Genomic DNA, 15,241 nt, shown 5'->3' on the forward strand with positions numbered 1-15,241 from the left:
GAGCTCTTATCAATATCTTTCCTCAGTGAAATTTCTCTGGAATCAATAGGAGATCTGTCATTGATTTCAGGAGGAATACCTTCCTTTAAAAGAAGTATCAGACAAATCCCTTTCTCTCCATATATATGATATATGGCACAGGATGCACAGTTTCCTCTGGTGCTTCCCAAGTTTGTAATTTGTATTTTGCCTTAATACCACTTTGTGAATTTACTGGCAGTCAGAAGCACTCAATCAGGATTATAGAGTTTTTCCTACCTTTTGGTGGTTATAACTATTTTTTAAAGGAGTTTTCAGTTATTTTTTACTTAGGTGCCACATGGGTGGGTCAGTACCAGCCTGCCACCAGAGCAAAGTCATTTTTTTAAGAGACTAGGAGAATATATGAAAACTCTGCTAGCATTTTCATGGATGGAAGGATATTTGGTTAAATAGATGTTTATCTGGGAAAGTCATCATCTGGCTAGCAGCATACTGAATGTTTCTAAGCAGCTAACTTATGTATACTAAACAAATTTGGTTTGGCTGCAGCTAGAGCTGCCCTGTGGAAATTCTCAATGTACATTTGTTTGATTGAGCTGTCATTTTCAGTTGATCTGCTGATGATCTGTGTCACTTTGTTTAAATGTCCTGCTGTGGTTTTTTTTTTTTTTTATACAGTGCAAAACCAGTCTGCTTTCTGTGATGGATTAAATTGAGGTGAAATTCGAGAGTTACTCCTGTTTTCGATTTCTGTGCTCTGAGACAGGTGGGCTGGAATGACAAAGAACTTCGCACACAAACACATTAAAACCAAAATGGAGTGGATGCCCTTATGATTTAAAACATCCGTAGATGTGTCAACTACCAAATGCTCCCGTTCAAAGAAGTTGCTGGGATTTGCACTTTAAACAACAAATGGTATTTATTTGGTCTGTCCTGTTCAGCTAAAATACCTGGGCAAAACCAACATTGAGCTCTTTCTCCTGCAAAATTCCTTATGGGTGCATAAGTGGTGGGGGTTTGGCCTCTGGTGAGAGAAAACAAGGTTAACCTTGAGACGAAGTCCTTGGTGAGCAGTAGAGAGTGGAAATGGGCTTTCCTGCATGGTGGGAGTCTGCTCAGCCCAGTCTGGGGACTGGGCAGCATCTCTGGTGGTCTTAGCCCTGGAGACGTGCTTTTTGCAGGCATGTTCTAATAGACCGAAGCTCTTTTCAGACTGTAGCACATGCTTCAGATTTTTTTGGATCAGTTGTGTTCCATCAAGGTACATGTGAGACACTGGTGCTCCCACTGATCATGGAGAGGAGTGGTGATGGCTCCAGCTGGGAAAGCGGGATGGTGCAGCGTGAGCAGGGGCACAGCTGGCTCCGAGCCGTACCTGGGACAGGAATCCCATAGCCAGGATTAGCCTGGTCCCAGCACCCTTTCCTCCAGCAGACCTTTCCATAGCAAGCACTAAAATGCAGGTTTTCCCTGTGCCCAACACGAGCCTTGTGCAAGGCTCACCGCCTTTCAGTCTTTGCTGTAGAGCTCTTCGAGGCTCGCTTTGTGAGCTCCAGCTTCTCCCATGTGGGCTGTGGTCTGTACGTGAACCACCAGCTACTGCTCTGAAGCACAGTCGGACTGTGGCTTTGTGTGGAAGCACTAAGGGATGCCAAGTCCAGACAATTTTGCTTATTTTCGAAACTTGCCGGCAATTTGGTTTGTGACTGTCAGTCACGTTCACCCACATGCTTGCAGTCTGCCCACGGGTGTGACAGAGGCACGGTTTTGCACTAGGCGTCTTTCAACATGTCCTCACAATAATACTTTTATTTTTTTTCCTCTGACATGCTTGGAGTTATGCGTGGCTTTCCCTAACTTACAGAATTAAGGTTCACAGGAGTGTGGAGAAGGTCAGCTAAACACCAGTTTGATGCTGGTTTTGAGAAATGTTCTAGGAAGAGTTACTTTTATTTGACTTCATCTTCCAGTAAGCTTACCAGGGAAAGTTTAAAACATAACTTTTTGCTTCCACTTGCTCTCTCGGAAAATCTCTTCTGTGAGCAGCAGTCGCATTGTTGCAGCTTGAGCAAGTGCAGCCCATGCTGATCCTGCTGTTCCCTGCCCTCCCAGTACAGATGCTGATCCTGTAGCGAAGGGCACCTGACAAAAGATCTCTTTCCTCACCACTTATGGCTTTGTGAGGTGTAACACTCCACCTTGAAAATTTCTGAGTGTTTTTGGCTTTATTTTGGAAAAAAGGAATTAAAGTTGTTCTCAGAACAATGTCAGGAAAAGTCACGTTATTTTCCTCACATAAAAAAAAAATGCTCCTCAAGCCATTTTTGTGTGAGGACTCCATCACCCCCATGATTTAGGATGTGTCTCTGCATATATATATGATATCTTGCATATACATTTTGTATATATACATTCTTGTAATTATAAACAGTACTTAAATCCATGTCTGTAAACATAAATAGAAATACAGTTAAGTACTTTTTATAACAGAAGATTAAACCGTAGTGGCATAATAAGTAGAATTAAAGTATATAACAACCACATGTTAGTTTGAGCTTGTAGGGTCCTCTGTGATCCTTTGGGATGGAGAGCACTGCCTGGGCCAAGGTCTCTAATGGTATGGCATCCAATTACACTAAGGCTGAATTTGCTCCATTAAGTGCTATGTATTTATTTAAGCTGTCATATATCAGCCTGCACATGAAAACAATAGAACTTGTGAAGATTGCCAGTTTGGGGGGGCGGGGAGAGAAAAAGATTATTTTTCAAATTTGCTTCCAAGTTATTGGGATGAACCAGAAGCTTTCAGAGTGCTGATTTATTGCTCTCTGCTAGCAGCTCACCAGGACCCCTCTGCTTCTCCAAGATCAACAGCTTCATAGAAAGCGATACAAGGTGTATGGAACAAAGGGTGGAATAAATTACATTAGCAGTTAACTTTCTTTACAGTTAATATATATCAATAAATATCTACAAAACGTTTGAGGCTTTGACCAGGAAGCCATGTAAAATAAACTGTAGTCCTACTCTTTTTTTCTTTCTTTTTTTAAAAAAGTCAAAATAGATCTAACTGATGTTAACTGTTTCACAGCGGGGGTCTCGTTCTGGTTTCACACTGGTGTCACTGTTTATTTTGGAGGGAGGATGTGATCAGAATAAGGACTGTCGCTCCTCCTGCCTTGCAACAGGCTACGGGTGCTACAAGAACACTTAGCATTTCCATACTGTCCTGCTTTGCATCTTCAAAGCACTGGGGGTAGATGAGCTATTCACCATGGGGCTCATCTGAGGCAAATGAGATAACACGATCCCGTGGAAGAAATGGAAAACCCAAGAAGGAATGGCAGAATTTGTTAATGGATATTTTTGCAAAAGTAACCGAGTGTGCAGTGTTTGAGCTACTCATTCCCAGTACCTGAGCCCAGCAAAGGCTCTGTGATTCGATAGACCGGGGAGGCAAGAGCCCAGGTCTTTCCTTTTAGTCCTGTGTCTGCTGAATTATCTTCTTAATCTTTTTTTTACTAACTGATCTTGGAAAAACTCTGGTCTTTGCTGGTGAAAAGCTCCTCAATGGTTTCTGTGTCTGCAGTATTTCTACTGGTGAAGCTTTGGCTTACGTGGAGGTCTTCAAAGACATGAGGCAAGGGCACCGCTGGCAGTCAGGCTTTTGGTCCCCGAGGGCTGCAGGGGAAAGATTTTCCCTGTGAGAACAGCAGGACAGGTGGATGGGGATGTTACCATTTTTGCTCTTTTCCTCCAAGGCAGAAAGGATGCACAGTGTGAGGTGTTACTTTGCATCCAAGTGAAGGGTGTAGCACAAAGTATTTTTTGGCTGAGGTTGCAAATAGTTGTTAGAGAGGGAGCAGGCACCTCCAGCATTGCTGTGGACCACCAGCAGGGGAAAGAAGCAAGACTGGAAAACTCTTAGATAGTGTTGAAAACCTCAGAGCAGTGAACCCACAGAGAGCTTACCCTTCAGAGACGTGCTAGGTAAAAATACAGCCAGCCAAACACTCTCAGAAGTTTCTAAATTGCATGACGAACAATTTATGTAGGAAAGAGGTGACAATATCCTGGATTTGTGTAATTTCTGCAAACACTTTTCCTTTTAAAACAAGTCTCCTGATTGCTCAGCAAAACTTTTAAAGCTGTAATATTTGGGGTTTGGGTTTTTTTTAAATTTCTCTGAATATTTTCCTTTTCCATGATTTTTTGGTAACAACATGGAAAAGAAAATGAAGCAGTTCTGCAAAAAATGGGTAAAGAAAGAAATGGGAGAGAGTAGAGTTTTTCTCTAAAAATAAAGGGTTTTCAGGGGAAAAGCCTAACCTCTGATTTTCAAACACCTTCCTGTAGCAGAGGATGCAGACAGGGCATGGGGAGGGGGCTGTGATTGCTGGCAGCGAGGCGGTGCAGCACCCTCCAGCCGGGCTGAAGGAGTCTATGAAACATTGTGGTGATGGGCGTGCCGAGTCCTCATTTTATCTCCATATGGGTGGTTTGGTTGCAAAAAAGCCCAACGTTTCCCTCAGTCCTCTTATACAAAGGCTAAGGAAAATAATTGCTACAAACCCTTGTAGCTCATCACACTCTCATGTATGCCGTGCCTTCTAGAAAAAATAAACTTAGAAAGGCAACGGAGCCTTGTACTTAATAGGTGTAGTTTTCTTTTGCCTCTGTCCTTGTATAAAATCATACTGCCATGGATTCTGGGGCTTGCTGTAAGTAGCAAGTAGCTTTTTCCTGGTTGTGCTTGGATGCCTACAATAAATGTTATCAGATTCATGGACAAACCTTATCTGCATCACCACTGAAATTATCATTTCACTAAAGTCACTGGCAAAATTTCCACTAGCTTTAAGATACTCCATAAATCTCAAGTTTGCTGGGGCAGGCCTGCCTTCTGAAACGTGCTGGAAAACATAAAAATATTTTATTTATCATAAATGTTTTGTTGATATTGAAGTTAATAACTACTTATTTAAAATGTATGGCTGGACATAGGTAGAATTTGGTTTGTCAGAACAAACTCTGGAAGTGTTTGGAGGAACGGGTAGTATCTGGAGCAAAAGAGAAATAGGATCAATGGAGATGATGTAGATAAATCATTTCAGAATGATTTTTTTCAGAAAAAAATGAAACAAAAAAAGGTTCTTGCACTTTAAAAACATGCGTGTTGAGTGAGATACTGATGAGAGGAACTTGTTAAAGTTATGCATGCCAGCCAGGGACCTAGGTTTCATGGAGACAAATAGGAACAAATTATCTTTGAATAATCCCACCCAAACCAATGCTGTCATGCAGGAATAAAAGTGTTCCTCTAGATGATGAAATAAAACCATCCCAAAGGGTTTTTTTGTAAAAAATAAGATTAATTTATTCATCCAAGCAGGCTGGATATAAACACATAAAAATGCCCTACAGGATGACACAGAACACACCTGCACATGTAACATGAAGTATAGTTGTTCTTAAGATTCATGATTTTCCAATCTGCTAAGTATGTCTTGCTGTTACTGTGGGTGACCTTGTAGAGATATAACTCCAGCGCAGGCTGCTGAGAAGTCAGTTGCAGGAAAAATTGTGGCCTTGTATCTTCTTGGAAACAAATGCTGGAAACCAGTCTTGCCAGACCTTGAGTTTTTGAAGCAGACAGTATTGTAGGATTAATTATTTGATACTTTCCCTGATTAGTGTATTTGTTATGAGTACTTCTGTTAGTGTTTCAAGGACTTAACTACAGTGTATCACGGTGTCACTCAAATATAATTAAGACTTTCACTGTAATTGCATAATTAAAAAGCTGTCTGGCTGCTGGTATAAAACCTGTCTCTGCTCCGTGGCAGCTCAGTTTCCAGGGGCAACCCCCCAAAACTCCAGCCATTCCTGAAGTACTTTGGGTACAGCATGTGAACAGGTACATCCCTGGTACCCGGCTATGTCTGCTGGGCCTTCTCAGATAATCCAATCCCTCAGCTCTTGCCCTTTCATCCCTGACTGCCTTCTCCCCACTGGTCCGGGAGGAAGGGCATCCCTTTGGGATTCAGGCAGGGCAGGTCCCCTCCCTGGTGGTTTCCCCAGGGCCTTTTTGCCATGATGGTGTGACTATACAGGTGTGAGACAGGGGATGGGGTGGGACTCACCAATTTTTTTCTTCTTTTTTTTTCTTTTTTTTTTTTTAAAAAAAAAAACCCCACAACACCTTTTGGTGCTTAGGGTGAGAATTGTTCAGCTTCCCAAAGCAGATGTATGGGAGTTTGCAAGCTAGTGCTGAAGTGGCTGCTGGCATGAAGGGGTTAAATTCCTTTTTATTCATAACATGCTTTTGAAACAAAAATTCATGACCTGGCTTTTTTTCCTCCTTTTTTTCCCCCCCTCTCAAGTGATTACACTTTGCTGCATTATAAGAGAGCGAATGCGTTTGTGTCTCAGGACCGTACTCTACCAGATACTGACATGTTCAACATCTCCCGTGGCTTACCAAACACATCAGGGATGTGGACCTCCCTCTGTTTTCTCATTATGCCAAATAATGAAATGTGGAAATAATTCTAATCCTTTCTTCTGCTTGTGCTGTACCTCTGAAAATATGATAAACTCAATCCAATTAAAAGTCATTACCTCTACAAGGCTCAGTCTCTATCTATAACCTTTGTTTTATAATTCACTCTGTTATCTGTCTTCATTATAATTTGGTAGAATAGTCATCTTTTATTACTGCTTTCTGTTAGAAAGAAGCATGTGATTTCTAGCGCTACTTTGTGACACATCTCAGTTTAAAACAGTAAAGGTCTACTAATGAGTAAAAAGAAGTTCAGTTACACTGATTTATTACATTGAGATAAAGTTTCATTTGCGTTGATTATAATACTGCAGGTTTAAGTAATTGTTTTGATTTAAAAATGTTCTTTTGCAGCAAAAGTTTTTCACCATGTCAGGGACTGTTTATGTGCATTACTGTTTCTGTCTTACCCCAGCTGATACAGATTTAGTCAAATTTTGTTCCCTGTTAGTATTTCCTATATATAAAGTGGCTAATCTCACTAATTCACATTTAACCTTCCTGTCCTTAGTTTTCTTCTAAGCATGTTGGCTTCTCGTGCCATGTCAGTGTAAGAATATGTGTCATGTTTACCATTACGGCAATCAAACAATGAACAAAAGCTGACTCCTTTAATCCATTTTCCACCCTTAGCAATGGCTAGTACTCAGGACTCAAAATTTCAAGGTGGATTTTTTTTTTCTTTTCCTCCTTGGGTCTGCTTCATATAGAGGGTCATGAAGGGCATTAGTGAGTATGTGTTAGCTGCTGCAGCCCCACTCGATTGAAATATTTTACTAAGATACAAATTTAAGCTATTAGTTAGAGTTTCAGCATGCTTTGGGCTGCTTCCCAGCTGATGTGGATCTTGACAGGCTCTTTCCTAGCTGCAGGTCTGGCCCTCGGTATGTCAAACCCTACTGCTGGCATTTCCTTCTTCTCTTACCCCTGCTCTGTGTAACCCAGAAAAGATTCTGAAAGTCAAATATATATTTATTCCATTGAGGAAACTTTATCAACCAGCACCAAAGTTTATTGGCCCTAGCTAGTGATATAATGGGTAGTTTAAACCCTGCTAACTGTGAATAATTTTTCAGCAGTGTTTATGATTGCAGTAGACTCTAACAGACCAGAAGTACAGATAACATAAATATTTCTACCAGAGATGATTGTACTGGAACTATAAATAAAATCAGACTTAACTTGTAAATAAATTCAGTGTGTGCCAGCCAACATTTATAATTCTTTGTTGCTGCATGTAATACAGTAATTTATATGGAAAGTGCACTGGAACACAAGCAGCCAAATTTTGCTTTTCAGTTATGCAGGTGCAACTTCCTCGACATCAAGGAGAGCGGCTCCTGTGCAAATGAAAGTAGAATTTGACCCATGGTCTCTCAGTGCTGGACCCTAATTAAAAACCAGCGTCTGGTCCACATCAGATACTTTTGACTGTGTTCCTCAATTAGACATGAATGACACTAGACAGAGCACCAAACGCTACTGGTTATTGTAGGGGCTGATAGTGAGAATTGCCAGAGATGACAGGCAGGTCCCTACGCAGTTGCTGTATTATGACTTCGCTGGTCATCTAGTACCAACACTTGGCAATGCTGAAATTACTCTCTCTCAAAGGCCTGATGCTCTTGAGCATGTGTAACTTTGCTTCCCGCTTGCCTGTGGACAGGTTTCTCCCAAGCACTCAGTGCTTGGTGCTGGTCCTACCATCAGGAGCTCACTTCTGCTCCCAGTATGAGCCTCTTGTTTCACGGTTATTTTCTGCAGACACAATAGTTTAAGAAGCAAAATCTGTTTCCCATGCAAGGAAGGTTTTTAATTTGCCTTGTGAATTATCTGCACTGTTGTTACTGATGTGTATCTTGCCGTGAAGCGCAGGCAGATGCTACTAGCAGCCCATTGCACGAGGTGCTCCAACAGCGATCCAAAGTGAGTTCCCTTTCCATTTCACATAGATGCTGCAGCCCATGGTGCAGCACTATGAGAATTTGGTGATTTCTGTACTTCAGCCCCCGAACACTCTGTGCTCGGGCTGCCTCAAGCTGCCTTTTTCTCCTGCCTTTGTCTGCGCAGCTTTTCCTACAACTCCCTCTTCTGCCAGCGCTGCAGAAGGGTTTGCTCGGTGCGGCTCAGTGCTGCGGTGCAGGGAGGCTTTGCAGAGAGCGCTGTGCAAATGCCCTCCACAGTCTGCAGCATCACAACACGAAGGGAAAGCTGAAATCTGGGCACCACATTTCCCTCTTATTTTGTTACATTAGTGTCAACCTGAAGAAATCCGAGCGGCTTTGGCTAACTCCAGGACAGACACTGATCTCATTTCTTCCTTGGTAGAAGTCTAAAGTAATTACTTTGGATTTTAGAGTCATGTAAGAGAAATCAGAATCTGGCCTTTGGGGACACCGCGTGGGTGCTTTGGTACCTCTTGCTCTCGTTGCGTGCTCCATGAGCATGGTTTACAGGCTTGGTTCTTTTTAGTGGGTTCAGGACAGCTTTGGTTTTCTCATGCTTGTGTTAGGGTCAAGTAATACAAAAATGCAAAATACCCGTGCATTTGAAGGTTCATGCTTGTGAAAGTTTTTTTCCTTGGTAATCGAAGTAATGATTCAAAAGTGCTTCAAGCACCGTTTTTATCTCTAAATTTGCTTGTAATCTCTTTTGTTGTACAACCAAACTTTCTGTCTGTAAAATGTTTTGGGGTTTTTTGTTTGTGTTTTTTTTTTTTCCTACGCTGTTAGTTTTATGATTTTTACTTAACTGGGGATTACTAGCTCTATTCTGTTTAGAATCTAATCTCATTTGATTAGGTCTGTCTGATGCTTTTCACAATGGGGTCCTGCCTGGGGCCCCCAGACTGTGTTACAATACAAATAATAATAAATAATAGTCATTAGGTCCAGCTCCACAGAACAGTTCTGTGAATAGGGAGCGGCACAAACCAGTTTCAGGTATGTTAACCGATAAAATGTTCAAGCAAAGTAATGTAGCTCTTGGCTAGAGTCCCTTCTGAGCCTGGAGACAGTAACCCAATCTCTGCATGTTTCTAAAGCTAAGGATCCTTCTCTGCTTCTCTTCTAGAGGATGTGCAAGTGGCCCCCTCGGAACCATGCCTGCTTGGTGTGGCACTGTCAGGTGGCTCCCAGTTAGGTCCCTGCTGGCAATATGCTCCTTTTGAAGCTAATGGCTTTTCTTCTTTTAATTTTCTGCTTTTCCTGACCTCCTGTGTCGTAGACTGATGTGGATATATTTTGTAATCAATCAGTCCCTGCCTGTAACAGGGTTGGTTTTTTTCTTTAATACTTGTTCAAACAGAAATTCAGATAAAGGTGTCCCATTTGTACGCAACAGGAAATGCCTGCCTCCTTTTCAGATATCCCTGCAAGTGCTCCACGGTGATTTCCTCCGTGCTGAATAGAAACGCTAGGTCAAAAGAATATAAACACTCTCTGGTCTCTTTCAAGGATCTGATTCAGGCTTTGTGGTGCCTTCAGGTGCACCTCGCTTTACGTAGAGAAGGAACTAATTCACCCGCTCCTACTGTGCTCTCCCAAAGCCTTCATTAATGCGTCCTTGCCAAAGGCTCATGTCAGATATGGTCAACAAAGCTAGTAGAGCTCAAAGCTCCTGGCATGTGATGGACTTCTCCCATCGAACAGAGCCAGGTCCTTCTGATGTCTAGTCTTGAGGGCTAGGGGTCATCTTTCTCACCTTTGAGAAGTTGCAGGCACGAACCTGCATGTATCTTCTCATTGCAAAGAGCCACTTCCACGTTTTTCTCAGCTCTTACTTTATCCTGCTCAGAAGATGATGGCATCAGAAAACTTCTGAAGTAGGCTCTCTAGATGCTTTTGCTTCCAGCCTGCCTCTTTCCTCTGGAGTAATCAGCCATCCAGCTTATGATTAAGTTGCTGGTGCTCATGTGCCTGACTCCAGGTGCGGAGAACTGGGTTTATGTGCTGGAGGGTTTATCAGTCAATAGTTGCTTTGGGAATGTATGTTCTCAGGTGCAAATTGCCTGAAGAAAGGGAGAATGGATAGTACACGTGGGTAAGTTTCTGGTTATTAGGGGTGGCTTTGGGTCTGAAGGTCTGTATGCAGATTTAATCCTTGGAGGACTTTGGGTGAACTTTGAGTTGAAGACCACCCTGAAACACTGATACATGTAACTGGCTAGCTTGTCCCCTTGGCATGAGATGCCGTCATGCAGCCTTTCAGCTGCAGAAAGGCAGGGTTTCATTGGATGTGCAGCCCAGGGTGTTTTTGAAAACAGCAAGCCTTTGCCTTGCTGGCAGTTGCAGCTGGTGGAAAGCAGTTTGAATTGCGTTCAGCAACCTCTGCCTCCCTCAGTCATTAGTGCCTCCTACCTAATTGCTCTTGGAAAGGAAGAGCATGCTGAACTGTGAAGAAACATCTGAATGGAAGGAAGTCCTCTCCTCCTCCCAGCCATGCACAGGAGCCCTCTTGGTCTCGAAATGACCCCAGGGCCCAGAGTTACGGCGGTAGCTTTGGCACGTTGCTCCCCTGTCCTCATCAGGCACATCCCCAGCATGCAGCCACGTGGACTCTTTCCTGCTGGCGTACAAGGTTGTGTCAAAAGTGCAAATGCAGGTGTCCACCCTGGTCTTTAAGTAGCAATTAACCTTTCCTCCTGGGTTTCCTTTGAAGCTTGCTCATGTTTTTGTTGTAAAATAGTGGTGAAGAGTTTTATGAAGGCTAATATCTAAGCTTCCACATTACCTAATGTCATTTGTTCCCTTATCAGGGGCCTTGATTTTTCCTTCATTCCATTTCTAGTGGGGATAATTATTGGACTTTAAAGAAGCCGTCTTGAATTTCAAAATTCAGTGCTATCTGTGCAAATGATTTGCAGTTCACTGGGAAAATGATGCTTATCAGCACAGTCCCTGGGTCTAATTCTAACCTTACAAAGTTTTTCTATCAGTCAATATCCCATGGTTTTGCTGGAAGCCCTTCTGATCCATGTGGGTGTAAATTTTATGGAGAATAGTCCCACACCCTTTGAAAATGAAGACCGGATCCTTGGTTCATGTACAATGATTTTAATACAGCTCCTTCTATCAATAATTTCACAAATATGTCTTAATGGTCTTCCCATCTCTTGGTCAGTCATAATTCAACGTTTTGTTTATTTTGAGGTTTTAAAAAATATTATTGCTAGAATACATTGCTATTTCAGGCAGAATAATATTTCAGTAATCTGTTTTACCCACACTGTTAGGGCTTTGGGGCATATTGGCGTATTATATTTTCCAGAGCTTTCAAACTGAAAGCCCATGTTTAATGATGACATCGGGTGTGGCTGCTGGAAATCAAAGGAGGCACAATAGACCCAGCAAACGGACTTGTCTCCCTGCCAGGCTTCTAGAGGCCAATTTATCAGCTGCAGGTTTGACCCTATATGGCTAAAAATGAGCGTAGCCAGGATGACTGAGATAAGTATATCCGAGGCCTTTGAGTCTGTGAAAAAGAAATTAAACTGGACTGTCCCTGGGGGAGAAGAAACATCTGTAAAGCTGTACTTGCTGGAAGTTTAAGGCTCGGCTGCTGCTGGCGAGTGAGGCTGAGGAAGGTGGCCCTTTGGGGAAAGGCACCCAGCAGGTTGTTGCTTGCTGTGACTTAAACAATTTGCCTGAGCTGCTACCTTGTTTGGTGCAGGAGGGTCAGGTGTGGCCGTGGGACACAGGGAGAGCCTTGGTTTTATGGGGCACTGCTTGGTGGGGTAGGGACAATGGCAGAGACAGTGTGAGATAGGCTTTTTAAGGAGTTTGAGTGTCAGGCACCCAGCAGTCATAGAAAATCAGTAGGATTTAGATGCCTGAAGTTTTTCAGACCTCCCTTCCAGTGAGCCATGTGCTTATCATCATCCAGATCACTTTTCGTGTGTGATTTCTCTTCCTGCACCCCATGTGTGTACATGGACTAGGTTTGGGGGTTTTTTCCCGTTTCAAAAACAGCTGAAGTCTTTTAGGCAGGACAGCAATCTAAACAGTTGAGGGATGACATCTGCATGGGAGCGAGCCTGCTCTGGGTGGATGCAGCATTGCTGCTGGCCCATGAAGTCAGGGAGCCTGTTGGAGTTTCAGGAATGCTCAGGAGGTGCAGACCAACCTCTCCCACCCATCCCACCACGCTGGAAGAGAGTCAGGCTTGAGGGCAGCAGCAATGTCATGGTGTAACAGAGATGGCTGCTTAATGTGGTCATCTCAGTGCAGCGTGAAGTGAGTGTGGCATCCAGGTGGAGCTGTGTCTCTATGCTTTTAATGTCTTATTCCCTGTCCCCTGGAGTCCAGGCTGAATTCTGCTGTGGGCAGGGACGTACAGGCATGGGTTTATAGGTGCTAGGCACTGAGCAAGCTCTCTACACCAGTGCTTTCACGAGCACTTGAACATCTTTGCCAAACTCAGCACCACTGAGCTATGACAGGCAGGATTTCTGAAGCATAAGCAATGGAAAATCCTTCTGTGTGTCCTTCTTAGCTAAATGGTAGTCAGTCAAGATTTTCTACTTCTCAGAGTGTGAGGTATTAGAAAAGTGACAAACTAATCAATATTGGGTTCAATTGTTAAAGTACAGGGGGAGTCTGCCAAACCAGCGGCCGAGGGAATGGGTAGCTGAACTTGCTTGTGACATGTATGAGGTCATAGCCAGTGCCACATAAAAGAAAGAAAAACAGTTCATGGCTGTGAATAAATTGCTCACAGATGAAAAATCCAGTTTGCCAGTCATGTGATGAGAGCAATCTATTCAAATGATTTGTTATGTCCCAGTGTTTGTCTTAGGCAGTACCAGAAGCATGAAAGTACAGATATAAACCCGTGAGATAATATGTAACAAAGATGTGAGAGACAATGGGCTATGACCAGTTTCCAATGGAAAAGGCATATGGTGCTAATCTACCATGGATAGTTTCTTAAATGAGCAAGAAATTGAAAGAACATTTTAAAGTTTCCTGTTTCTTCACTGAAACGGAGTTATTCTGAACGCCAAGCCCAGTGTAACACTTTAACTTCTGGGCCAACAATATTATGCAAATATCCTCATGGTCGGGTCTTAAATACCCGATCTCTCTTCATTTCTTGGAGAATAGTAGTTTCACCTTCTATTTAGGTTAGCATTAAATGGAATGAGTTCTGTGTGTAGGAAAAGCATGTTGACACTACAAGAGTTAAATGGATGTAAATAATTAAGAAGTTTTTTGGTTAGTTTGTCTTTTTGCTCCTTTTGTGTTTTTGTTGGGTTGAGTACTCTGTTGCTGGTGCAGCTAAAGCCCCTGCTGAAGTCACTCAGATTTTTTTGACTAAGAGGAATTTACAATAAGCCTTACATTTTGAACTGTCAAAAATAGTGAGTTTTCCTTTTTTCTCTCTTTTTTTTTTTTCTTCTTTTTGTTTGCTGGCTAAGCTCAAGAGACGAAGGGGTTTTTTAAATGTGTTTTGGATCTGCCCCAGCTTTTTTTGCAACTGTAAGAGGAGAAGGTTCACGTTCTGTATAAGGTGCTGTTTGGATCCTGAACTTATTTTAGACCATTTCGTTTCTTGGAGGTCAATGGTAAGACACTGATTTACATCATCTGAAGTTCTTGCCAAGATTTGTGTGGTAGGCTGGATCCTTTCCTCCAAAGACTAATTGGAGGCTATCAAACTTAATTTTGGCTACTTTACGTTCAGTCTGTCTCTCTGAAAGACCAGTAAAGCTTTCCTGCTTTTCACTTCACTTAGATTTCAGTTGTAACGTTTAATCCTGGCTTTCAATTGTGATTTCAAAGAGTATGCAATGCAAAGCGGTCTATCTGGACCAGATTGGACAGTAGGGTGTGCCTGCATGTACATCTGTATGTAATTCCCTTGCTTGTGTTCAATGATGTAAACCACTTTTGATGTCAGGAATATTGAGAAGCACTGTGTACCCCCAGGCCTACAATAGGGACAAGGCTCAGCTCCTTCCAGGGTGAGGCTCTGCTGCAGGACTAGTGATTGATGAAGGTGCCACCCGCCTAACAAACTGTCCTCTCCATTTCATGTGCAGGCTGAAAAAGGGTTTCATATGCAAAATCTGTCAGGATATTTCACATCCTGCTCTTTGTCTTTATTTTCCAGGTGACGAATGTTTGTATGAAAGCTTTCCTGAACTTCCTTTGGAGGAAGCAGCAGAAGCTGATGGAGAAGCTGCAAACGTCCAGTGTCCAGCATCCGTCAGCATTCAAGAGCTGTCTTCTCCAGCAACCTCCAGCGAAGCTTTCACACCAAAGGAAAGCTCTCCTTACAAGGCTCCAATATACATTCCTGATGACATTCCCATTCCTACAGAGTTTGAGCTCCGAGAATCCAACATTCCTGGAGCAGGATTAGGGATATGGACCAAAAGGAAGATTGAAGCAGGGGAAAAATTCGGCCCTTTTGTGGGAGAGCAGCGGCCACACCTTAACGATCCCAGTTATGGTTGGGAGGTAAGACACCGTACATTCTTTCGGTCTGTTGAACTCTCTTGCGTGTCTATAAACACAGAAGTATTTGCAAAATTTGAGTCCTATCCTGCAGCAGCCAGGGGATATTTGCGTGCATGAAGTCTGTGGTCTTTCAGGGCTTTCTAGATGGAAAGAAGTGTAAATTAACAAAGAAAACTGGCAGGAATTATTGTTGCTCTTCATGCACAAAAATGGTCTGGGTGGATATTAACAG

At 42.7% G+C, this 15,241-nt stretch overlaps 1 protein-coding gene across 1 annotated transcript in view; it reads left to right on the forward strand.

Annotated features, from left to right (window-relative positions):
- Nucleotides 1–15,241, forward strand: part of MECOM (MDS1 and EVI1 complex locus) — a 346,531-nt gene that overhangs the window by 139,452 nt on the left and 191,838 nt on the right. The window contains exon 2 of the mRNA XM_055723809.1: nucleotides 14,660–15,009. Within this exon, the coding sequence (XP_055579784.1) occupies nucleotides 14,660–15,009 (350 nt within the window). The remainder of the gene's footprint in view (nucleotides 1–14,659; nucleotides 15,010–15,241) is intronic.

Source organism: Falco cherrug, chromosome 11 (genome assembly GCF_023634085.1).
Source record: "Falco cherrug isolate bFalChe1 chromosome 11, bFalChe1.pri, whole genome shotgun sequence".
Classification (NCBI taxonomy): Eukaryota; Metazoa; Chordata; class Aves; order Falconiformes; family Falconidae; genus Falco; species Falco cherrug.